Genomic DNA, 26,147 nt, shown 5'->3' with positions numbered 1-26,147 from the left:
TAAGTATGTTTTCTTTGGTGTTTAATCACTTGAAAATAAGAATCGTCAGGTTTGTGCAGTAGCCCAAAATGGATGAACCAAACACTGGTTGTAGATGGGGCCATTTGCGTTTTCGTGTCAGTCACCGTATTTAGCAGCCCCTCTGCTTTTACCGGTTTAAATCCCCAGGTCCGTTTGGGAGAGGGAGAGACCTCTGCAGATATTTTAGTTTCCTGAATGACTGGATCTTAAGTTGTCAGAGAAAAAAGGGGAGCACACATTAGCAGGTGCTGGGCTAGCCACCTGTCCGCAACTAACCAAACAGCATCTGAGAAACACTGTTTTGTTGAGTGAAACTGCTTTAGTCAGTGTTACTGGATTTAACGACCTGGGGTCTCATTTATAAAACAGTGTGTAAGATCCGTGCTAAAAATGTACATGCCTAAAATGGCGTGTGCCCAAAAATATTCTGAATGAGGAAACTGTACATATCATCCCACATCATTTTAGACTTGCCTGCATGTGGATCAGCCTCATATCCTGCCCTCTACACGCCCACTTTCAACCATAAGTGGTCACTACAAAGCACCTCCTGAATAATAATGTGCCTGCTGATTAATGGTTCTTTACCGTGAATCATGGCAACAAGTGAGTGTCACCACAGTGTTTATATGTTTACAGCAATCAGACTGATTGCTTTACACTTTGCCAAAATGATTTTGATAATCAGTGGTATTGCCCACCCAAGTTTGATAGGTGAACACAGTTTATTTATTTAAGTGTGATATGGTGAACTTGGCCTGCTGTACGATGAGGATTCTTATCGAGGATCTGGAGCAAAATGATTGTGTGAGAGCTGTCACTGGCTTTATTTACAGACCATGCTAATTTACAATCCACATGTGCATGTGGTTAAGATGTGCTGGGTGAGGTGACTGAAGAAGCAGGATGTGTGTCAGCACCGCAGTGTTTCCACTGTACTCTGTGTGCCCGACAGTACAGTCATGTTCACTGCAGCAGATTTAGACAAAAACTATATGAAAACTAAAGTCATACTTGGTGATATATGCATAGTATTAGATGATGCTATTGAAAACTACCAATGTTGTACTCTGCTGTTTTATTGTGTGTAATTCAACAGCTGCAGTGTGGTCCACAGCTGACCACAAGTGTCAGCAGCACACAGTCTGGCACTCTCCGGTGGTGGGAATGCGGTGGTGAGACAGGGCTGATGAAATACTGAGCAGGATTTGATTTGAGATTTGAGCTGGTTGATAAATTTTACAACTCAAAGATGCTTATGGTGAAGTTCTAGCTCTCTCCTTTTTTTTTTAAAGATATTTTTTGGGCATTTTGCCTTTAATGGACAGGACAGCCAAGTGTGAAAGGGAAAGAGAGAGAGGGAATGACATGCAGCAAAGGGCCATAGGCTGGACTCGAACCCGGGCTGCAGCGGCAACAGCCTTGTACATGGGGCGCCTGCTCTATCCACTAAGCCACCGACGCCCCAAGTTCTAGCTCTCTAACACAAATGGTCAGTGGTGTTGCGTCGCACTGTCGCAACGACCAAATTGACCGTGCGGATCAGAGATAATCAATAATATGACTCTATTAGACTCTTTATATTAAATAAAATGTAGGCTGTAAAGCCACCAGTATACCTCTATGTATATGTAGAATGAGAAGGTGTGTGGACACTATACTAAATAAATGAGTAAAGAGACTGAGCAACAATTATCAGATTTATTTGAAGGAAAAAACAATTAGTAATGCAAATAATTATACCAGAATGGACAGGACCAGTACAAACAGCTCACAGTAAATTATACTAATATGTACAGTATCAGTACAAACAACAGTAGACACAGTGGAATTATACCAATATGCACATGGAAACAGTCCCGATTCTAGAATAAACGGTACCGTATGGAAACGATGCGGCCAGTTGGAGCTCAAATTGAATGGGAAACAAAGTTCAGTGTTCACTTAGCTGGGCGATGTCCGTCGATAGCTGCCTCCGTGAGAAGAGAAGGGAGGGAGGGGGGGTATCACTGTCCGAGGGCTGCCGTAGAATGGCAACGAGGATGTCAGCCGACCAACACTCGCTACCCGGTCCCTGGTTGTGGTGATTTGCGATGCTGGCCAGCTAGGAGTTAACTAGCAGCCAGTACAGTACAGTCCTCTCTCGTCTAGCTAACATTTAGCCGTGTTACTTACTGATCCATTAGAAAGAAAGCTAGCTGGACATCGGTTTTGAATCCTCTTTGGTCACGGAGCTCCCTTCATCTCTTGAATGCCTGACTGAGGTTTACGAGAGATGGAGGTACTTTGTCCGTCTGCCATTGTGCATAAGGACCAGCTCCAGTCCCTGATTGGCTGACCGACCAGTTTCGCAATACATGATGCATTTCCTAAAGCAGATTTTTTCCGCGAAATTTCGGCACCGGTGGCAGAAGTTTATTGCAAAGATTGCAAAGCCACTAAGTAACCTATGTAAACGCTGTCTGATTTTACTGTGGCCACTACCCTGTGCAACCCACATTATTTTCATAATGATATATTTAGGAAAAGATGCTATCTGTTGCCTCTTTAAGTGGATCAGTAAGTAACATGCGGAATGAAGTTAAATTAAATGTGTGAGAGACATCATTAAACGTTAAAAGATTCTTCTTGCATTTAATTTTCTTCTGACTTCAATTCACCACCATACCATCTGTGTAGCCAATTTCCCCTGCTCCAAAAAGATTGTATGCAAGGGTCAGAGTTTTCGTACGGGTGTGCACATCCCCCTGTCTAGTTGGGGTTTATACATTACCACTTTTGTGTGGGAAGTGGCATACACCTCTTTCAGGTCTTGTGTTGTGCATACGCAACAGTTATAGAAGAGACCCCTGGTCCTTAAAATGGACCAATTCCAAAAGTGCAATGATTTGCCAGAACTACAGGTATTATTTTGCTTTGAAATATTTCGTTCAGTATACATTTATCTTGCTCTGCAAAACTACATTCAGATGAAACAGGGTATTCGTTTAATTTCCATGTACTGCAGATTTGTGAAGGCAGATACGAGAAAGCTTTCATTACTCTAAGCAAAGGTGAAGTGATAAGCATTTTGCTTATTGTGTTGTTCTAAGCACATTTCAGCCAGGTAAATTATTGTAAATCTGTAGTCTATGACCTGAGAAGAAGATGACCCATTTCTTCTAAATGAGCATAGTGTCTTTTCCTTGCCGCTGTATTTCCACCTTGCAGCACTTTAAACCACCAAAACCCTTCAACTTCTCACACGTGCACTCATTAGGTCTGTGGTTAACTCCGCTGTGCAGAGTTGGTGGACCCGTCTGCCTACACATTCACATTCAAAAATGCTGCATCAGATGACTAATTTCCTTGAGAAAACGCTCAGCAGCAAATGCCAATAAAAAAGTAGTTCTGATGAAACTATGTTTCCTAGAATATCACACCCAAGAGGCTTTGAAATCGAGTCCTTTAATCTGCGTGGCTTCTGCACTACAGAATCTGAGTCAGTTTGATGACCTATATTCTCTCATGTTGTGCAAAGGGTCACAATGCTACTATGCCAAATCACTGTGATGATTCAGATATGGTCCTTTGATAGGGCTGAATGATTTGTCAAAAAAATATTGTTTACGATACGTACGTATGATATTTTCATTCCTCTGCGTCAGCAATAGTTTTGTTTTTGGGTTGTCTTGTCCGTCTCATTCTTGTGAACACGATATCTCAAGCAGCCTTGAGGGAATTTCTTCAAATTTGGCACAAATGTTCATTTGGACTCACCTATAAACTGATTAAAATTTAGTGGTCAAGGTTACTGTGACCTTACAAAACATGTTATTGGCCATTGCTCATGAATTCATATGCTAATTATGGCAACATTTCACAGAAATGTTTAATAGGATACAGTGATGAAGTGATGACATTTTATATCCAAAAGGTCAAAGGCCAACTTTAATGTGCTATCATGATGGGGGGGGGGGGGGGGGGGGTGAGAAGCATCCATGTTTTCATAGACATGGATGTGTACTGTAGGTGCAGCTTGACTGGTGTGTGGAGGCATACAGTAGCAGGGCAGGAATTCCAATTTTTACATATGGATCTAAATATCATAATATATAATAGATAATACTGCCAGTTTGAAGAGGGTCTTGATAATGACTGAAGCCTGAAGGAACCACAAGGTTCATTCGTTAAACTTTAGAATATAGTTTATTGGCACATGGCACATATTGCAGACCAGAAGTTCATTTTCAGCGCTTTAGCATGAGGAGTTCTGTGGTTTTGTAAAACCAGGTTTGGATCGAGAGGAGGCAGCAAGTTCCTGCGGGCAGAATGGCCAGAGAACAGCTTCAGTAACATCTGCTGTCTTATGTTCGACACGCAGTTCTGTACACTAACTGACCACAGCATCTCCACTCTTCATTTTGCCCTATGTGGCTGGGCAGCCTTCAGTGTTGATAGGCTATTACTAATGAGGTGTAATCAATCACATAGTGCTGTGGGCAGGACATTAAGCAATGCTATGGAGTGATCACTGCAGACAGAGGGGCTGCATCAAAGTCAGTGCATTTTTTTCAATTAATTTATTATATCGGCTCAAAAAGAAACTTTGAGGATGGTGAAGACCTCATCACAATACTAACATCATGTGACTGTGGTATTACATTTATCGTCACAGTCCTCAGTCAGCAAATAACTTCACCATAGGAGCTGAACTCCACATCTCTGCAGTGATAAATATCATATACCATGTCTGCCAATAGACGGCCCTAAAACCTACACACTGAACCTTTAAAGTCTGTAAAAAGAACACCAAAACATTGCAGAATAAAAGGCCTGTTGTGAACATTTATATGAAAAATTAATTTGAATCTAACAGTCAGATCTCCAGTCAGTTAAACACAGACTCTGTGCTTTGAGCGCCAACACCTGTTAACTCTCTCTGTATGCGGAGCAACTTTCTCTTGCTTGACCACACACTCGCTAAAGCAAACAATGTGACATGTAAACATGGACTGCACTTAAAACCATGTCTTGGCTATTACTGTATATTTCTTCATCTACTGTCATTCGCATATGACTTGTGGAACATTAGGCACTGGGGTGTGCACATGAAGCCCACCCCACCAGGTGGTTTGAACCAGGTTGTTGCTGTTATTGTTGCATTTAATTGTAGCTTTTACAATTTAAATAATTGTGTGCTATTACATTGTGGTGTCGGTTTGAATGCGATTTATTGTTCAACCTTAATAATAGGTCAATTTAATGAATTCACAAAGCATCACTGAATTGTTATGTCAAGTGATTGTGATGCTTTGGAAAAAAAAAAACAGCTGATGTGCATCGGGGTTTTTCTAACGGTTATGATATCTCCTGCGAGTGCGTCTCACCATCCCTGCTGGGACAGCGTCTCCACACAGTACATAAGATATGAAACAAATGTAGACTGAAACTGTGTAAGGGTGTTAACAGGGTTTCTGCTTTGATGGTGTAAAGTGTGCCTTAGTGCCTAGTATATAAGAATCTATTCTGCTGAGAATTCACACTTCAGCTCTACACATTTTCAGAAACACAGGGTGGGGTCAAGATCATCATGTTCATTTCTACCTTTGACCACATGAGAAAAATGTCAGGCCAGTGTGAAAAACGTTTGCCTCTCTGCTGGAGGTTTCTCACAATGCAATTTTTTTAATATCAAAAGATAAATGGATGGAGCTGCTGCCCGTTTGTCAGTATGCAAAATGTGAAACGCGAATGATTGATTTCGAGAAGTTAGAAACACGCTGTGGTTTGGCAGGGCTGTCCCACGACTCTTAGTCTGCGTGTCCTGCTCTCCCGTTAACACATACATGCCTGAAGAACCAGCCTGTGTGTACATGCTCGTATAGACACAAATACACACATACATCCAACCCAAATTGGCATTGATAATTGGACCTGAAACTCACACAGTCATACTGAGCAAAAGGATTAAATGAAACTTATCATTAAGTGCGCTGAGTTTGATTTTCTCCTACTCGCTGTCATACATATTGAATTCAGGTTAACAGCCGTTAGCTTTGTATTTGACAGCACCAGAAACTTTTTCTGTGCTGAACATCTATATGTTGTTTACACATCTGCTTGATGTGTTTTTTAAACAGTATGCTATCTTAAACAACATTTTAACAATACAACATGTGTAGTTAAAAAAATAACTAGCAAGAAACTTGCCCAAGACCACTGAGTACATCTGCACGTTTAATACCAAGACTCCCTGCTCAGCTATGTGGAGAAGATCCAATGCAAATGCCAAGCGTTATTTCATTCCTGCTTTTTTTATCATTTAGTACATCCTCGCATTGAACAGTTAAATTCAGAGAGCTTTTCAGTGTCTTAATTAGAGATGCACCGGTTGTAATTTTCATGGCTGATTCCAATTTTTTTAAAAGTCTGACCTGCTGATTCTGATTTTCTTTCTTTATATGATTTTACAGCATATACCCTTTTGTAACATTTCTTGAAGGAAAAAATCCAATTGTATGTTCATAATAAAACACTGACTTTTAAACAACTTTTGCATTTTCTCGGTTGCACCAAGTTGCACCAGGTTACAGGACCTTCTTTCACTCAAACTTAAAATAAAAAGTGTTCCAGGCAATTGGACCTTCTCTAAGGTTACTGGGCAGAACTTTTGTAAAAAATAAAATCCAACTAAAAATGAATTGCAGTACAATCTATGCAAATGTAAAAAAGAAGAATCAGAGAAAATGTCATTCTATACAGCACCTCCTTTCATCCCACCTGCCAGACACTGTGTGTACGGCTCAAGAGGAGAAGAGAGGCCCCACACTGCTAGCCAGTCACCATCAGTGACAATAGTTGTTGAGTGCATGTCTGTACATTTGGATTGGCTGTCTGAGACTGACTGGCAGGTCACTAGCCTTCCTCTGGTATCTCTCTCTCTCTCTCTCTCTCTCCCTCTCTGCACATGCACACACCCAACATATAGTGACAAGTCCTGAAAGTTGCACCTCCCATCTAATTTCCTGTGTTGTTAGAAAAACTGCAAATAACGATTTGTCGTTGTTTGCCATCATTTTACTCTAGAAAATGTTTTTTTTTTTTTTCAGTTGCAAAATTGCAAAATACGCTAGAAATGATGCGGCTTTGCTTCTATTGAAACTTTACTCTGAGGTGGGTACTGGGCCATTAAACATTAAAATCCTGCTCTGTAGAGTTTTAAATAGCAAGCAGATTACTGACCTGGTCTGTCACTTAGTTAGGTGCAAATGGTGTGAACCAGTCATTCAGTTAGTTTCACACAGTGTTCACCTGTGTTGGTCTACCAACAGACCACAGACCACCTCTACCAGAAAACCTGTCGAAAGGAAGGAAGTCCACAAAGGAAGTGTGAAAAAAAAATCTGCATCCTCTTTGCTTCAAAACATCAGGCAGGGTGTTGACACAGCAAGGGCACAGTTAGGATAAATCTTACATCATGCAGTTATTGCGGCTTGAATAATGCTGCTGAGGTGAGTTTCTCCTCTGTGTGTGTCCTTTCCTGTCAATTCAACACGCTGCCATAAATGTGATATTTCAATGTAAATGTGTGTTTGTTTGCTCATGTTGATCCATGATTGATCCATATCAACCTTTTGGGTTTCAAGTGCTCCAAAGATTCAATTTATGTCAAAAAGAAAGAACAGAGGTTGATGTTAATAATGAGTACATCAAAGTTTTTCTTCATAAAAGCCAGATTCTGATATTTCCTTCTTTTTTTCTGCAGCATGGACGGTGGTGAGCTTTTTAGTCGAATCCAGGACAGAGGAGACCAGGCCTTTACAGAGAGAGGTAATAAGCTCATGTAAACCAAAAACAATCACAGCATTCATTCATTTTTATAGTCCACAACTTCATGTAGCCCCTGTTGGTGTCTTTACCATTTGCTGTTGCTGAGCTATATGGCTAATACATCTGTTAAAGGAAAAATCTGGCACATTTTTAAGTGGATATCCAATCAGTGTTGATATTAAATGTAGTCAATTGAAGCAATAAATTCCTCAGTGTGTACTGCACTGACAGAGAAGGTGAGTGCTTCTGTGTATTTCTTCTTGCAAAGCCAGTGAGCACGGTTACATGCGCACAATAATCAGATAACTGGGAATAATCAGGTAATGGTAATAATCTGATTTGATGCGTTTACGTGCACTTCAATAATCTGATAATCAGAAAAACCTGGTTTACATGATTCAGTCCTTCAGTTGGATTTCTCCCCAAGTACATGACATAAAACTCAAACATCCTGTTACAGTAGGTACTCATATCCTTGAAAAACCTCGAAAAGAACGCAAGTCATATATTTGCAAAATAAAGCACTCATCATGCTGACAGCTTATATTCTTACAGTACTGTTTGTTTTTATCATTAACAAATACATGTGAGAGCATTCTAATGTGTAGTTTATCAATGTGGAGCCAATTTTACATACTTTGGGTAGATTCGGAGTAAAAGTACTGCAAAGTGCAATATACAAGTGTATTGTATATAAACTTGTCACACAAAGTGCATAACATATAAGTAAGATAAAATAAAAGTGACAATTTAAACACAGAGAATATAAAAATATATTATTTTCTGTAAAATCTTTATCTGAAAGGAAACAAAAGCTGTCAGATTAACGTAGTGGAGTAGAAAGTACAATATTTACCTCTAAAATGTAGTGGAGTGGGAGTATAAAATAGCAAAACCCGAAAGAAACCAGATTGAAGGGTATACATGCACTGAATAATCTGACTACTGGGGAAGAAGCTAGGTGTGTTTATCTGATTTCTCATAATCAGATCATGGCGTTTATCTGATAAAGTCTATAGGATTATGCTGTTTACATGACCACTTGAATAATCAGGTAACTCCAGAAATCAGATAATGATTGGTTTATTAGTGTGCATGTAAACGCGCTCTTTGTTGCAGTGCCTACATGTACAAGGATGCATTGTGCCTGAGGTTCTGACGCTCAAGCCCCAAATACTCCCCAAACCTGCCCAGCCCATGGAAGCAGGCATCATAATCATGGCTCTGTTTACAAAAAGTAAAGGCATCTGAAATATCCTGCTTCACTGAACACTGGAAAAAAAAACAGCATACATTTTATAACACTAGTGTTCTCAACTTCACTAGAAAACGACATAAACTGAAAACACTGTAGTATCATCATCTGCCCCATTAGCCCTGCTGGCCTTGGTTGTTTTGTTTTTTTCCTTCCCAGTTTATTTTTGTGAAGAGGGTCTCAGGTGATTTTCCGGCCACAGTTAACCCAACAACCAGTGTTAACAGATATATTCAAGCACATCATTCAAATTTGACAGAAACAAATTAAAAAAAATGTCATGGTTAGTCTGCTGTTACAAAAAACACAGACTCTGGTTTGGTTGAAATAAAACCTTTAACTCACAGATGTGAAATGCTCTACATGCTGCATTTTGCCACTGTCTCTCAGATGACGGCAGAGCAGTGGCTCTCAATCATTCTTCAGAGGCAGAAGCAAAATAAAATGACCAAAAAAATCAGTGATGTACTCGGCCAGTCATCAGAATATTTGTCTAATAGTCCAACTGTAGTCTCCAGCACACCTCTTTCTATGTGAGGAGTAATACTTTAATGCATATCAATGCACACACAGGCTCTCTGTGGTTTGTAGCTGGCAGCAGCATCAAGCATAAACTGCCCATGCTGAAATTCAGTGCAGCAGAATAACTCCTTTTTGGTTGAGAAAAGACGCTGACGATGGCGCTGGTTCATGGAAGAACAGCAGATTCTAAAGCAGCCCCCAGAGACACAGAGGTCACCATAAAAAAACATGTTGTTTATGTCACATTTACCCTAAATGTGGATCGATATGGTCATGGTTTAATGCTGCACTCAACTCACCTGTAATCTCGTTAAAAGGGTTTTTTGTCTGTTTACTTCAGAGGCGTCTGACATCATGAAGAGCATAGGAGAGGCTATTCAGTTCTTGCATGCAATCAACATTGCACACAGAGACGTCAAGGTATGAATCATAACTTTATATTATCACACTTGAGAAATTCTTAGCTATTTACTGAGAAATTCCAGCAAACTGAGAGGAGGTTTTCAAGGATGACCTCCGTAGCCACCGTAACTAACATCATAACTCTTATTTTTCTTCCGCCTGGTTTCTGGAATCCTCCCTGCAGCCAGAGAATTTACTGTATTCCTCAAAGAGGCCCAATGCCTTGCTCAAACTTACAGACTTTGGCTTTGCCAAGGAGACCACTTCACACAACTCTTTAGCTACTCCCTGCTACACACCCTACTATGTTGGTAAGGATCTGTTTCTGTGTTCACTCTCATATTCACCCCATGTTGTGCTCATTGATTTACAGTTGAAATGATACATAGCACATTTCTCTGCCTTCTGTCCTTTGCTTTCCCCTTTATTCACACCTGTCTGTCTGCAGCCCCGGAGGTTCTGGGCCCAGAGAAATATGACAAGTCATGTGACATGTGGTCGTTGGGTGTCATTATGTATATCCTGTAAGTCTGTTTTATGCAGTATTTCTCAACTCTTTGTCACATAAAATTATTATTTATTATTTAATTGGTGTTATAACTAATATATTTATTTTAAACTATCAACAGGTTGTGTGGATATCCTCCTTTTTATTCAAACCATGGCCTAGCCATCTCTCCTGGGATGAAGAGGAGGATCAGGATGGGCCAATATGAGTTTCCCAACCCTGAGTGGTCTGAAGTATCAGAGGAAGGTCAGGCAACATTTATTTTTCTGTTTGTGTTTCTCTTCTTTCTCTTTCAAATAGGAGCACCTGCTGTATGTTACATAAAAAAGTTATATACAAGTCATAATAACATTTCATGACAATGTTAGTGTTTCACAAGCTCACAAGGTTTTGGTCTAAAGTCTTGAAGAAAGAAATTGAAACTGATGCAGGTGTTTCACGTTCCATTTGCAACCACCAGTCACATTCACTACATTAGAAAGTGATGTCTTATTTCCTGAGTAATGCAAAGCTTTTAGAAAGAAAAGAAAACTTAACATTATGGTTTGCCACATACAGACCTCGTCCTCTGACAGAGGGGTGGATGGTCATATGTGTGGAAGAGCAAAGAGCTAGATGGGTTGTACTTACTGTAATACACTCCTCTAAAACTACCACCATCTTTACTGTTGATCTGTGCTCTTTCCTTTTTCAGAAAATGATTTCTCAATTCTGTTTAAGATTACACCATCAACAGTAAAACAGACAGTGTAATATCTCAGTCCATAAAAGGATTAACTATCTGGCTGCCTCCACTAAAATGTAATGTGCTGCAGTCTGGGCTCTCACAATCTTGGAATTCATCCGCTCTGTCTGATAGCAATGTAGCCTCTGGGTGCAATTGCTTATATTTTGGGGGTTCTGAGATAGACAGACAGACAGACAGACAGATAGACCTACATGAGGATACAGTGTAATGAATGGCATATATAGAGAGATTTATAATTTATGCTTTGTGGTTTTAAGTTTTAGTGTTACAGATACTTGACTCTTTGTATGTGACTTAACCTTTTTAACCCCTTTCCTTTTTGATGATGTAACTAATACTTGTGTCTGCAGCTAAACAGCTGATTAGGACCCTCCTTAAGACTGAGCCAACACAAAGGATGACCATCACAGAGTTCATGAATCATCCATGGATCAATGTAAGCACAAACTCTATCATGCTTTTGTTCTAGCTCCCTTTCGTACCATCTTTTCAACTCGATTGCTCTGGCTGACATCCCTCCGGTGATGTAAGATTTGAATATGGTTCTGTATGTCTTCCTACAGCAATCGATGGAAGTTCCCCAGACCCCACTTCACACCAGCCGGGTGCTAAAGGAGGAGAAGGACGCATGGGAGGATGTCAAGGTGAGATGTCTGTTTCTCTGCCCCATTTCCACATTTACAGCTGCCCAGTGCTGTCAGAGTGCCCTGCATGGGGTTGAAGTGAGACATGTTGTCCATAGGGGATGATAGCTTGGCTATCCTTCTCATTTCTCCCATCACCTCCACTGGGTTGAGGGAGCATCCCAGGATAGAGCTAGTCTTCTTAATCAGCCTGTTGAGTTTCTCATCAGACAGCTGTCTCATGCTGTCATGAAATCCGTCTTATCTTTTTCTTTGGTAACATGGTTTGGAAACCTATCTTTAAAAATCAGAAACTCTCTGAGTCAAATATTTAAATTGTTTAGTAGGCTGACTGATGAGTCACAGCTTGGCCCAGTGTCCCCATACACAGACAGTTACAGTGAATATCAAGCTTGATTTTAAATGACAGCTCTCACTGTTTGCACACTTAATTTCAGCTTCTTCCTTCTGGGCAGCGGTTTATAGCCTCAAGGTGTAGAATAAATCCGTACAAAAAATGTTTTGTTTCAGCAGCCATCGCTGAGGTGGAAAAATCTGTAGCAACAATGTACGGATGCTATAGAAGCAACTTTATTTATTCATTTATTTATTATTGATCATGTCTGACTACTCCTGTCATGTTTGTCTATCGTCTACATTGTTCGTAAAATGTGCGTCAAGAAGGATACCTTGTTTTTTACTGCAAATTAAATGTACCTTTTTTAATTTAATTTTTATTTTTTACAAAATAAAGTATAAAATAACAAACCCTCTCTTAAATCTTTTTGGCCTTGTCGCTGTCTCATGGAATTTCCCTATCCCCTTAAGAGAGTATTCTCCAGTGTTCGTTGCTTCAGTGTGGCCTTTGTTAGCCTACCTGAATGAACTATAATCCTTTGTGTGTTCATCTTCATCGTCTGTACGTCTTTTGCACAAATTACATTGCTCTTGTTGGCTCTCCACGTCTGTTCGCCTCTCCTCCGCCTGCATTCAAACGCCATGCACCAGAAATGACGACAAAACACAAGAGACTCTCACACTGAGCTGAAACTGGTGCTTATAACTTTGGAAAAACATAAAGAAACAGTCTCATACAGCATTTTGCTGTTGTTTATAGTGTGTGGCGTTGCGCAGTGGGCATGGTGTGGAGTGGAGGAGAGACAGAGAGTTGCAGAGTTAATGATGGCTGCACTTGTTGCGTCGCTGTGCATAAAACTTTCGCCTGTAAAAACACCTGTGTAACAGCTGATGTAAAACAAAATATGTTTACCCCATGCTGGTTGGTTACTTGATGTACTGTTTGATAGAGTAACTTAGCTTAACAGATCTGGCGGCTGGTGTTCTATCTTTTTTTTTCATCGGTAGTTTCCCTGAAGAAGTGTCAGAGGATGTTTAAGCTGTAAAGCTTCATAATTCAAAAACAGCAGCGTCACACTGGACAGACATTATGATTTGCATCAGTAGCTTGAAAGCAGTGTAATGACATGATGTCTACAAAAACTGCAGGGTGTGGTTTGGCAAGCAAGTGACCTGATGAGCTTCTTTTGGTCGTTTTTCAGGAGGAAATGACCAGTGCCTTGGCAACGATGAGGGTCGACTATGAGCAAATCAAGATCAAGACCATTGAGGACTCGACCAATCCACTGCTACAGAAACGGAGGAAGAAAGCCAATAACCCCATGCCGGACCCACAGTCTGCTGCCCACTGAAAGATACACGCATGCATGCACATACAAACACAGGTTGTAAAAAGGAAGCAATAATTTGTTGACACGTGAGTCGCGTTGCATGGATTTTCTCAGTGTTTTATTTTTCATGGCAAATCTAATGTTTTATAGGAGTGTTTGTTTTTATTACTCTACCATTTTAAACCCACCACTCTGCTCTGGCAGAGGGGATGTCGATCTGTGTTTTTACACCAGTGAAGAGATTATGAATTATAGAAAAGGAGAGGAGAGGGAATCGGTGAGATCTCTCTCTCCTCTCCTTTCCCAAACATCAGGTTGTGTACTCAGAGGGGCTTGAATGTTGGAATAGGACATGAAGCCTTAGCATTAGCAGTAGTTCTCTCTCACCCCGCAGCCCTGTTCTAGCTCTTGCCCCAAACCTGTGAATGTTAAATCAAATGGCTAAATCCCAAAAATAAAAGCAAGGGAAGGTTTCTTTTACGTACATGCAAAGTAAGCAGATGTATTTTGAACTGACAAGTGGAATGTAAGGACTCTGTCCCTGACTGTTGGAATTAGCTGGAAATAGTGGCCCATTTCTGGGACTTGAAGTGGGAGTGTCTGTCAGGTTCAGTTTGTCTTTGTGAATGTCGAACAGAGGCCTATGCACTCACAAGGGCCATGTGCCATTCTGACAGAGCACCTCACTCGTGGCCCCTCTCTCCTACCTTAATCTACGCTTGTTTTTTCAGGTACATAGTTTATAGGGAAGAGAAGGCCGCCATGTTTAAGAACAGGAACTGGCTCGACCTTTCTCCCGCATGTAGCTCTTAGGAGAGTAGGAGCCAACTGATACTGTATTTTTTCATGGATTTTATGAACATATTAGCATAGGCCTTACTGAGTGTTGCTAAAGCAGCAAATGACTTTTAACCCCTGCCTACCATTTGGTTCAGGCTTTTATCAATGTTATGCTTCCCAATTTATAACATTGCCAGATTATATTTCAGGTTAATGCTATGCAGATGTGTTTGTCAGCTTGAAGTACTACTAGGACCTTTTCCTTAGTGTTGATTTCTGTTTGCAAATGTGTTGGAGAGATGTTGGGCGACAATAGGAAGCGTTTGTGTGTGTTCATGTAAGCAGTAGCAGTAGCATGCCCTGTAGGGAATACACGGTTCAGACAGACTGGGTGCACTCCAGAGGTCTCTCTGAAAAGATCACTTAGAGTTACTGTTGGTTACACCAGCTCAAAAGTCAGGAGGCTCAGTGGGACGTATCTGATACAATGCCAGTATTCTTCGACACTTCCTGGAGGATTATTAGGAAGTAGAAAGTACTAGAGCTGTCCCTCGTCCCAGAGCAGAATGTCTGACAAATACCACCAGCAAGCTGTCATCACATTCAGACATGGTGTGATGGTCGGTGTCTCTTCGGTGTTCTTGTTAACGCAACAGGACGCTTCCAGCTCACTTGGGGATCATTGGAAGTGATTGTTAATTTTTGTTGGTTTGGTCCACTTCACTTTGTAAAATCACATCCACATTACCTGTCACATCGCACCTACAAATCTCTCACTGTAAAAAAGTGTTCATTGAATGTTTGTGACAATGTTTTTCCTGTTTTTTTTTTTTTTTTCCATCCCTCTGGACACATTTTTTTTTTGTAGTGGAAGCACAGATGTGTCTGTTGTTTTTGTTTTTTTTTTTGTTTTGTTTTTTTTTTCCTGTCATTGAGTCTGTTCAGCTCCACCTGCCGTACTTTTGTCTGCTTCAGCTTTGTATTAAAAAACACACAAAACACAAATCTGCTCTCTAATCTCCATTTTTGCATACAAAATAACTTTGTGTGAGAAAAGTAGAACATTCTACTCTGAATTTAATTCAGAAAAGAAATAAGTACATGTCTTGAGTAGCACATGGTCCTGTAAAGCATGTAATAATTTGGTGATAACGTAAAGTCTTTTTCTATTAAAAAAAAAAAGTAGGGAAAAAAAAAAAGTCAGAAACTTATAATTGTAATTTAAGCATGTAGTCTCCTTCATTATGTTTTTCCCTCCAAAACACTAATATTTTTTAATAGTTAAATCCAAGGCAATACAACATTTCAAGTTTTAATGCTTCTTGCAAACACTTGTTTAGGATTGCCAACTTGTCTACATGTTGTAGTGTGTGTTACCTGTTCTGAGTTGTTGGTCCAGTTGTTTATTAATTGACTATATATAAAAATTTAAATATTTTCTCCATATGTGACTTCTGCCTCAACATTTAGAGAATTTTTCTTCTCATTCATGTCTCCAGCTATGACTGGTCGACTTGGGATTTGTGGCTTTTAGACGGAGTCAACAGACTCAACTTGTGACAGGCGTCATGTATCTTACTTGCTAGCATGAGTGACTCCTGGAATATACGCATTTGCGTAGCAAAACAGTGCGGTGGCATTGAGTCAACACAGACATTTGCCAACACTGGGGTGTTTTAGAGCAGCTTCCCGCTAATGCACAAGATTATTTTTCTTCAGGTGCTAGGCAGTCGTAGGCACTCAGCTTCCAGCTTTGAGTGTGATGAAACCTACAGTCATTTCTTTCTCTCAGGTAAGTGAAAAGGGGTTAAATGAGGCTTCAGGGGAGTCCCTTATGATGGTAGACCTGTGGAGGTTCTACCCCTTAACCCCGTCTACAACAAACTGCAGGACACCCACCTGCCCAGCACACTTATAACAAAAATAAGGAGGGCATGCCTCACTATTTTATCACGTGATAGGTGGGAAACAATACATGAGGTTCAGCCAGTCATAGGTTGGTTAAAGTCAGGAAGGTAAGCGGTGCATACTGTCTGTATTTAGCTTCTGATGCAACCACCAAACCATCTTATAAACAGTTAAAAGGGACAGTTCAAAGCAAAACCAAAAATACATATTTTCCTCTTATCTGTAGTGCTGTTCATCAATCTAGATTGTTTTGGTGCGAGTTGCGAGAGATGTCTGCCTTCTCTTAAACATAACGGAACTAGATGCCACTTAGCGTGTGGTGCTCAATGATTAAAAAATAAATAAATTGAAAAACTCAACAGCAATGTCTCTTCCCAGAGAGCATGACCCAGTTACTCAAGATAATACATAGACCTTGTGAGCAGTCTCATGTAGGAACTATTTTCTTTATACCAAAGTACACCTGCCAACCACGCAGAGGAAAGCATGTGTTTACTTGGAGATGAGATGAGAGGCTCGGTCTGGTGACAACACAAGATGTAAACATTAATGGCATCCTCCTCACCTGAGCTGTAACGTCAGCTAGCTTGGTGGTGCAAGGTGAGCACCGGTAGATGGAAAAATAGCATTACAGGTGAGAAGGAAACTGTATTTTTGATTTTAACATCAGAGGGTTTACATCATCGAAGGAAAATCAGGTGAGACATTCATTTAACAAATTTAAAAACAAGACCATCAGTTTTTCTAGGTTAGAAAGTGACGTTAGTGTGTTGGCCTCACCGTATGTCATTACTATGTACACCCTTTTAAAGACGTGGGGAAGTGTGGAGGACGTAGACTTCCCAGCTGAGGTGATGAGACACAGCTCAGGTTTCTTTGAAGTGACATGCCATCCTGATTCTGACACACAAACATACATCCTCTCAGACAAGAGGGGGCTGATTGACCTGCCCCAGACATGGTAGTAATAGCGAGACACCCCACGTTACCTTTAAGTAAGAAACTTGTGCTTTTGAAAGCTGTTTCATGTTCAGTTTTACATGTACAACAAAAGTTGCTAATCTTTCACATGCAGGAAATCAGTTTGTTTTTACTGTCAAGTACAGCTAAAGGTATGTGTTGTGGTAACTGCGATCGCTTCTTTTTTCCCCTCTTTTTTTGCTGTTTCTTTGCTTTTGGAACACATTCTTCATTTTCTTCTAAGAAAAGGTGCTGTGGGAAATGTATATAATATGTATATAAACTGTGTACACACATCCATTCTTATACTTCTGTCTTCGTGAGGACCTCCTTTTGACATAATGCATTCCCTAGCCCCTTACCCTAACCTTAATCACCACAACTAAATGCCTGACCCCAACACTAACGCTAACCAAACCTAATTCTAACCTGAACCCTAAAAATAAGTCTTAACCCTCAAACAGGCCTTTGAAGAAGTGAGGAGCAGCCAAAATGTCCTTGTGTTCCAAAAATGTCCTCTGTTGCAAAAATATGTTATTGGTCCTCAGTTCGTAGCATCTATAAGTACAAACACACACACACACACACACACACACACAATGGCCATTTAGAGTCAAGCTAACCTGCATGTTTTGGACTTGGATGGGAGGAAGCTGGAGAGCCCAGAGAAAACCCATGCTGACACAGGGAGAGGGGGCAAAGCCAGGAGGCAGGTTTGAACCCGAAACCCTGTTGCTGTGAGTCAACATGATGCTAACCACTGCCGTACCGCATCACTGTGCTGCTACTCACATACAGTGCATAATTACTTATATCCGCCAATAAGCTATAACTTCAAAAGCACTACTCATAATGCAGATTTGTGACAGGCAGTCAATAATAGGCTTTTTGTCTGGTACTTACATCATGTGTGCTTTTTTGAAAATGTAACCTGATATGGTCATCTCCAAATTCAGGAAGTGGCCAGAGCGGGAGAACTTACACATTACACTTCTTTTCCAGTGAAAGACACAGAAAAGACATAAGGAAGAGCAGACATTTATTACCTATTATGGGGCATACTGTGATACATCATGCCATGATATGGTATTCAGTTATGTATCATCCATCTATGACTGATGATGCAGTACCCTCTTTCAAGTGTAATGGGTGGATATTTTACATTAATAGCCTCACATGTGGCAAAGAGTGTGTCAGTTTTCAACGTCAGTATGTTTCTGTAGCATCTCTGTTTTGGAACAAGCTAATCTTGTGCTTGACTCATCAGGTGTGTGCACAAGAATTCACCACAAACATTATGGACCTTGGTGATTCGGAATAATGACTCAGAGCGGATGTCTTGACAACTTTTGCAATTTTCTGTCTCATTTTCGTCTCGTGGGTGTTTTCGATGTCTCACATCTATCTTGATTATTTCCAAATAGACTTCTGTAAATTATATGTGCTCACAACTGTTGAAATACACAAAATCACCACCTCTACTAAAACACGTACAATGAAAACACTTTTGCACTTTTTTTTTTGTTCACACTTTTAAAGAAATTCACAAGCACACAGCATCATAATAAGGACCTATACAAACATTATTGGCTGGGTGGGGGGGTTAAGAATAAAGGGAGGGTTAACATGCAACTACGAGCTTTGAAAACCTCACCCCTACTGCACCTTTCACACGTCAGATGAGAGGGTGGGCTGCGTACGACCATTTCTGTAACTTTCTTAAAACCAGATATCTAACATTGAGGCCAGCTGTGCGGTATGAGAAAGGAACCAGGGTTTGAACTTCTCCATCTGGCTGTTTTTCTTTTTTTTCCTTTTTCATTTTTGACAAAACTATTTATGACACTTTTCACGTGAACAACCAGGTTCAACATCACAAATCCCTTCTGGGAGAGACTATAAAAATGTGCAGCCTTATCCTCTTATTGAAATGTTATTGCATCTCCCTCCTCTTCATGACGGACGGTTCAGGAGGAAGGAAAACTACATGTTGGAAAAGCAGGTGAGGGTGTCTGTTTTTCTCTTTTCAGAATCATTTGTTTTTTTATGATGTGGAAGGCAGTGCAGTTTGATCCCACAACTGTGTTGTTGTTGTGATTTAGGATATCTTAGCTATTAAGGGCAAAGTGGTGTGTGTCAATAAAAGTAGCCATTTTCAACCCTCAATCATAATCAGTCAAAACCGTGATTTGGCATTTTGCTTCAAGTCCCAACACTGTGAAAGAACCCGTAACTGATGGTCTCTGTTTTTTCTCACCTTGCTTCGAAACCATTGCTCTCTGCACAGACATATCCAGTCATTACATAACAGCTAGGAATGATCTTAACTAGCATGTTAACAGACAGGAGACTGAAAACGTAAACACTGGTTTTAAGGAAAAAGAAGTCTGAATTAACAGTTTTGAACATAACGCTGACTAACATGATTCATCCTTCAGCAAACTGCCATTAACGTTGGTCCAAATAAAATGGTCACGCTCTATCAGACAATTGTTGTGAATGATATCTTTGCATAAGGTACTGTCATTGCTGGAATGATACTATTCAGATCATCCCACGTTGACTGAGTTAGTGACGGCTGAAATGTCTTAGAGTAGTTTCAGTGCAGAGGCCTGAGTCAAGTCAGGAACCTTATGTGACTCCGCAGTCAGAGGAGTGCACATACGTACGTTCAAGTGTTACTACCTGAGTATGTTTTCATGCCCTTAAAAATTATTTTATTGCTCAGGTATCAGTGTATTGTGGTGTAGCTGATGAAATAAAATCTGCAGCTACCCTCTGTGGCTGATGCGCTGACTGATCAGCACAGGGAAAAAAAGCAACATTTTTAATGTGGGGCTGCTCTATTTCACTGTGTGTGTTACTTCTGTTTTATATGTGTCTGTGTGTGACTGAGCGAGACCGCTTTCGCATGCACTTGTCTTTTTTGTGCAACTGTGCATATGCCATGAGGGTGAGGCTGGCTAGTTACAGTTACGGTAAATTAAGATATAGCAGGGCTGCTGCTGGTAAGTGATGTATATGTGGGTCACGTTTGAGGTTAGTGCATAAGCCTGTTGAGTTTACACTCGAGTGGTTCCCCACATATAGACTGCAGAACTGCAGGATGTGATGTTTTCAGTGCTCTACCAGTTACCTATTCCTAATACATGGCATGACAGCAGCAGTATCTTGTTGTGAAATAAAATCAAAAGATTCATTCTTTATAGACAAGTCATTTATTCCTCTTTAACAGTGTAAAAATAGTCATAATAAATACAAAAATACATAAAATATATGACAAATAAATATCACAGCTTCAAAGCAACTGTTTTGGTTGTATCTTCATGTGTGTAAGACACAATATGGTCTTCAAACATAAGCTTGTCCTCAGGACAAAATAGAAGTCTCACAATAATAAAGACATCAGTTCAGCAAGCAGCAACAACACTCATTAACAACACTCATACGACTGACAGTAACGGATTTCAAGAGTCAATGTCTGTCCCCTCTTATTTCTGACATGGACAAAGTCACAGTTTAATTCAGGTCAGCAGGTCTTCAAGCAGCGGCCACTGTGTGTCTGTGCCGTTTAGAAGCCAGATACATCTCAATGTAGTTAAACAGCACATCCAGGTCGCCCATGGCCTTAAATAAACCTTTACCCTCCATCTGTGGACAAACACAAAGTTCACTCTATTAAAATCATCCGTCAAAACACAGGCATGCACACATGGAAACTGTATTTCCAAGATTAAAGGTGACATGTCGACACTCACCTGAGTGTAAGTAGAGTTTAGGTTTTCGATTTGAAACTGTTTCTTGCAGGAGAAGTAATTTCTCTGTAAGAGGAATAACAGAAAGACAGTGTTAGCACAAGGGTTACCAACTTTAATTAGACAGCCCTGAATTCCCTCCCAACAGACACAGAGGAAAAAACATTGACAAGTAGGCTACTGTAGCAGCATGCCTTTCCTTCTCTTCCCCTTTTGTAAGAATTGGATGATGCACCGTTATGCACGCTGCTGCAGTTGAGGAATCACTGACTAATGCAATATTATGACCTGTCCTGTCCTTCGAGCCACTCTTCCTCTTTCTGTCAAGTGCAGACAACCTCTGCTGCTGCATAAGTAGCCTACTTACACAAACATACTGCTTCGCATTGCGCACTGGAAACTACATCGGAGCTGTCGGCAGCGCGCCCTCGGTGCGTATTTACATCTTTATTTTCGGGTAGGAGTGACACGTGTGTCAGATACTCACACATTTGGTGACCTCACTCTTGAGCTCGTCGAAGATCTGCTGTATGGACTCCATGTACGGCTTTAGATTCCTGGTATCCTCCGTCACTCCGGTCATGGCTGTGGGCAGCACCGTGTTCAGATAAAACTCCAGTATGCTGTTCATGGCGTGGCAGGCAAACGGGCTCTGAGGGAGGGAGGAAACAATCACCTTGGTTATGTCGTGTCGTTTAACTCTTTTCTGGCTTGCACGATGCTCGTATCGTCGATCAGTTTAGGCTTTGTGTATTTCCTGATCATGCTCGAGAGGCAGCGCGTTTTATTTTTTACCATATTAAATGAAGTTTGTGGAGAGTTGATGCAGAAACTTACTTTAAAGGACTCCTCCACGCTCTCGTCTAGCAGCGCTGTGTCCAAGTCGTCGTTTGCTTCCTGTAAACAGAAACAGGCTCGTGTTCAGTGACAGAGTCAGCAGCAGCTGCAGCAGAGGCAGACAGAGGTGAGAAAGTGAAATCCACAGCACTGCATGGCCACATGGGCGCTGGATCTATCCAAATGATGCTGCACAGCCTGTTAAGGTACGTTCAGAGTCAATGTCTTGCTCATACTCACATAGTAGTCTCTGATCTGTGAATAGTCCTCTCTGAGCTTCTTTAGCCGGACAGGAAAACCCTCCACGAATCGACAGCAATGGTTGTTGCACATTGGGCTGCACCAGGCAGTGCTGTAGAAAGACAGAAGAACCAGGAGGGACAGGAGCAGAGACCGAGGAGTCATGCTGGTGGACAAGATGATGAGTCTTCTGGAGGCAGAGAAGAGAAGAGTGGGGCCTTCAGGAGTGGAGATGCTGCTGGCTCAGTGGACGGGACGTAGATGAAGTTTTCAGTCTTCTGAGAGGTAAAAATCTTCTTGGTAGAATCTTACTGAAGAGCTCAGAAGAAAAAGGTGCATGAATTTTGGCTCGTCGCATGTCTGAATTTATAGCCAGATTGGGACAGATACCTGAGGGAGGAGACTAACTGGAAGCAACGGGTTAAACATGCTTCATACATGAGGGGGATTTTGTTTGAGCATCTTGCATGACACATGGGCTACTCCTCCCATGAGATAGGCTGATACTACTGATAAACCTCAAGATCTTGAACTCTCAAGGAAAAAAATCTGACATAGCACTTTTTGGAATTTTGATATCACATCATTTTCTTTTATCATTAGTCATGTTTTTAATATCATTGCATTATATTGCATGTATATATTATTTTTTTGTATGTAATACAACAACAACAATAATGATGATTATTATAATAATACAATAATTATTATTATATGTTTTCCATTTTACTCTTAACTATCATCACCAGTGTAGTATCACTAGTAGTAGTACTAACATGACAGTGTCAGTCCCATGTACAGCACAGTAACATTGCCTTCATGCACTAAATTTCCACAGACAAACAGGAGATCATAAAACATGATTAGGGGCAAAAAAAAGTAGTGTTTAAAATTGCATCAAAAGCTGTAAATCACCTTATATTATTCCATGCATTCACAATAACAGAGGAAATGGTGCCACTCAGATGGAAATGATATTAAGTTGTGGTTTGAGTTGATGACGCTGTGGATTCCCTCTATAAGTCAGACATGCGTAATAAGACTGACAGACTGAAGACAGGTGACATCTGCTGGGCTTTGCTTTCTGCTGAAAGTATATGATTGAGGTCATGGCAATCTTTGGTGAGATTTGATATGCATGGGCAAATGTATATATTTATAAAAAGAGAAACTACATAGAGAAGTATTTCGGGACTCTCTGTGATGGCAGTGTGAGGGGTGTTTTCCCCTTAGTACTTTTTCTTTTGTATGGAATGCCCATTAATCCACAACTAACGCGTCTCTGTCCAGTTTACACTGGAACCACTTTATGTTGGGCAACACTGGTATTTTGAGAAAGAAAATCATTCCTGGTGATTATCTGCATGGTTAAGACTTCACAATCTGCAAATACCCTTCAGGGTGATTTGTCATGGTTCAGGTTAGAGGTTATGTACCGGATGAAGCCTGTGTTGCGGAAGATTACACACTGTGCTTTAAATACAGTTAAATAAATAAAAACGTCAGGTCTGATACAGTGAGTACAATCCAGCCAGCACAGAAAAATGTGGAAAATACTACAGCATTAGTGCACATTGATGAAATGTAATCTGTCACAAATGGAAAAACCATGTAAAGTGAATCATTTTACATGTGATGTTGTTATTTAACATGTGACACTAAATTTTACATTTGGAAACTGAATGTTTCTGCTTAAACTTCTCAACATTTGATAAGAGACAATGCAAGGTGAATATGAACGTTAACATGTCCGAAGTCAATTTCACATGTGAAGAGAGACATTTACCATGTGAAATCAAATGTCACAACTCTGAGTATTCTAACAAAATATATTTTTTTGCCCACATTATTAACTAACTAACTAACAAACTAACTGACTGACTGACTACCCAACCATAGCCCTGATGTATACTAACAATCTAACGAACTATTAACTGACCATTACCATGAACTCAATTCATACCAACTAACTAACTAACTAACTAACTAACTAACTTTTAACATTGACCCTAACCACGAACCCCTTTATACTAACTAACTAACTAATTAACTGACCAACGGACCGACCAACCAACTGACTTACTTACTATTACTGGCCCTAACCATGAACCCAGCCTATACCAGCTAACTAACTAACTAACTAACTAACTAACTGACTGACTGACTGACTTACTATTACTGGCCCTGACCATGAACCCACCTTATACTAACTAACTAACTAACTAACTGTCTGACTTACTGTGACTGGCCCTAACCACGAACCCACTTTATACTAACTAACTAACTAACTAACTAACTAACTAACTGGCTGACTTAGTGTGACTGGCCCTAACCATGAACCCACCTTAAACTAACTAACTAACTAATTCCTTATTGTGGCCGGGTCGTAGTGTGGCCTTATTCAGATAGAAACTTTGAATTGCACCGGCCCTCTCACTTCACATTAAAAAGAAGCTGGAAACCAACTAAATCCACAGATTCAGTGAAGATGGACTTGGCAGTAATAAAAGAGTGAGATAAGGTCCTCTCCCAAGAATACAAAAAGTTAATAATATATTTGAACAAACAATACTACTGTTTTAATGATAATAAATTGCCAGTAATTTATTTTAAATTTGTTGCATTAAAACACATTCCACGATAAAAGTACTTCATCTACACAAGCACAGTGAGAAACAAAAAGAAATGAGCATGAAACAATTAGGGTTATTTCTTTTTTTCTTTGTTTTTTTGGGTAATTTTAACTCTACCTCAGTTTGGTGCTTGTGTTAGACAAACAGATTTCCCAAGGTGCAAAGATTTTAGTTGACATGCATGTGAAATAGTCTTGTGTCAACTCTGCCTTTAAAAAATTGTGACAGTTTAGTAGAACTACCAGAAATAGTAGTTTGGTTGTATGTAACTTATTACATTATAAAAAGGCAAAAAGCAATTGTGAAATGCCAATAAGAGAGATACACATAACAGAAATTAGTCCAGTACAGTTTTTCAGTTTTTCTTTATTTGACCAGACTAAAATCTCTTTTTCAAGAGAGACCTGGCCAAGAGGTCAGCATTAAAACCTTGATGATGGCAACCGTTGCAGATTGAGTGAAGAAAAAAAAAAGCCAGGAAGTGGTCCAGTTAGTTTCCAGAAAATTCTCTATATTGCGAAATCCCAGTAGGCTATCATCGGATAAAACAAACTGCAATGATATGCATAAAACGAGGTTATTGTACTCGTCCATACAAATTACAGCAGTCAAACGGATAATGCTGGCTCATAGATGTAAATGTGTAAATTGCTCAAAATGTAAAAATGAGCACTTTTAATTGAAATAATTTGTGTTAGATTGGTATATCACATTAAAATGCAACATCTTTTATCTTTTCTATCAAGCAGCAAATGCAGCTTGTAATATGTGTACATATTTTATATACATATATATATTTATGTGTGAAATTAAGATGAGTCAGCAGCGACCAGTTTATGGGAAACCCCTCTGAGTTTGTCACTGATTGTGTGTGTGTGTGTGTGTGTGTGTGTGTGTGTGTGTGTGCGTGCATGTGTGTGTGAGAGAGAGCATGCATGTCTGCTTTCTGCATTTAGCTGCGTGATTTCATAACTTTGTGTGGTTGCAGTTGCATTTGAAATGCTTTTGCCCGGTCTGATGGGATTTCAGTTGGGGCATTGTTTTAGTCATTAGCTTTATTTAAAGTAAAAAAAGAAAAAAAGAAAAAAGAATTTAAGTAACGTATTCAAATAACTCATTTTTAGCTGTTAGTCTTTCCTTGCACCCTACTCATACTTAAACCCAGCATACCAGAAGTAACTGCAGCGGCAGCGACTGCTGATAAAACCGTCATGCACGGTCACTGCGACCCTCAGCATCTGTTCACAGGTTCAGGGTGTCATGAGAGTAATGAATATATCATGCTGATGTGTGAACATTGCAGCATTGTGTGAAGTATCTATCTGTAACTTCTCATCTACTTCTTGTCTATCGTTAATTGTAGCACCAAAAAAAGGCAAACCATATGACAGTATAGTTCAGCTATGTCTGTCAATTCTATTTGCATTTTTCATTACCACCAAGGTAAAAAAAAAA

The 26,147-nt window shown here is 40.1% G+C and overlaps 2 protein-coding genes across 2 annotated transcripts in view; one reads left to right on the top strand and one right to left on the bottom strand.

Annotated features, from left to right (window-relative positions):
- Positions 1 to 26,147, top strand: part of mapkapk2a (MAPK activated protein kinase 2a) — a 60,952-nt gene that overhangs the window by 32,139 nt on the left and 2,666 nt on the right. The window contains exons 3-10 of the mRNA XM_033627308.2: positions 7,769 to 7,833; positions 9,951 to 10,030; positions 10,197 to 10,323; positions 10,461 to 10,536; positions 10,642 to 10,766; positions 11,619 to 11,704; positions 11,832 to 11,912; positions 13,451 to 22,344. Of these exons, the coding sequence (XP_033483199.1) occupies positions 7,769 to 7,833; positions 9,951 to 10,030; positions 10,197 to 10,323; positions 10,461 to 10,536; positions 10,642 to 10,766; positions 11,619 to 11,704; positions 11,832 to 11,912; positions 13,451 to 13,600 (790 nt within the window). The 3' untranslated portion in view covers positions 13,601 to 22,344. The remainder of the gene's footprint in view (positions 1 to 7,768; positions 7,834 to 9,950; positions 10,031 to 10,196; positions 10,324 to 10,460; positions 10,537 to 10,641; positions 10,767 to 11,618; positions 11,705 to 11,831; positions 11,913 to 13,450; positions 22,345 to 26,147) is intronic.
- On the bottom strand, positions 20,743 to 22,224 carry il10 (interleukin 10). The gene is made up of 5 exons (XM_033625798.2): positions 22,060 to 22,224; positions 21,820 to 21,879; positions 21,470 to 21,634; positions 20,986 to 21,048; positions 20,743 to 20,878 (listed from the first exon to the last, which is right to left on the bottom strand). The coding sequence occupies exons 1-5, from the start codon at positions 22,222 to 22,224 to the stop codon at positions 20,768 to 20,770; spliced, it is 564 nt and encodes a 187-aa protein (XP_033481689.1). The 3' UTR covers positions 20,743 to 20,767.

The sequence above is a fragment of the Epinephelus lanceolatus genome, chromosome 1, assembly GCF_041903045.1.
Source record: "Epinephelus lanceolatus isolate andai-2023 chromosome 1, ASM4190304v1, whole genome shotgun sequence".
Classification (NCBI taxonomy): domain Eukaryota; kingdom Metazoa; phylum Chordata; class Actinopteri; order Perciformes; family Serranidae; genus Epinephelus; species Epinephelus lanceolatus.
This window is presented reverse-complemented; position numbering and strand designations above follow the sequence as displayed.

Bases quoted from the DNA above. Each gene is read 5' to 3' on its own strand.
- il10 (XM_033625798.2), bottom strand. From the start codon at position 22,224: ATGACTCCTCGGTCTCTGCTCCTGTCCCTCCTGGTTCTTCTGTCTTTC. The intron at 21,880-22,059 runs GTGAGTATGAGC...TTCTGTTTACAG, and splicing joins CACAGATCAGAGACTACTAT to GAAGCAAACGACGACTTGGA. The intron at 21,635-21,819 runs GTAAGTTTCTGC...TCCCTCCCTCAG, and splicing joins GCGTGGAGGAGTCCTTTAAA to AGCCCGTTTGCCTGCCACGC.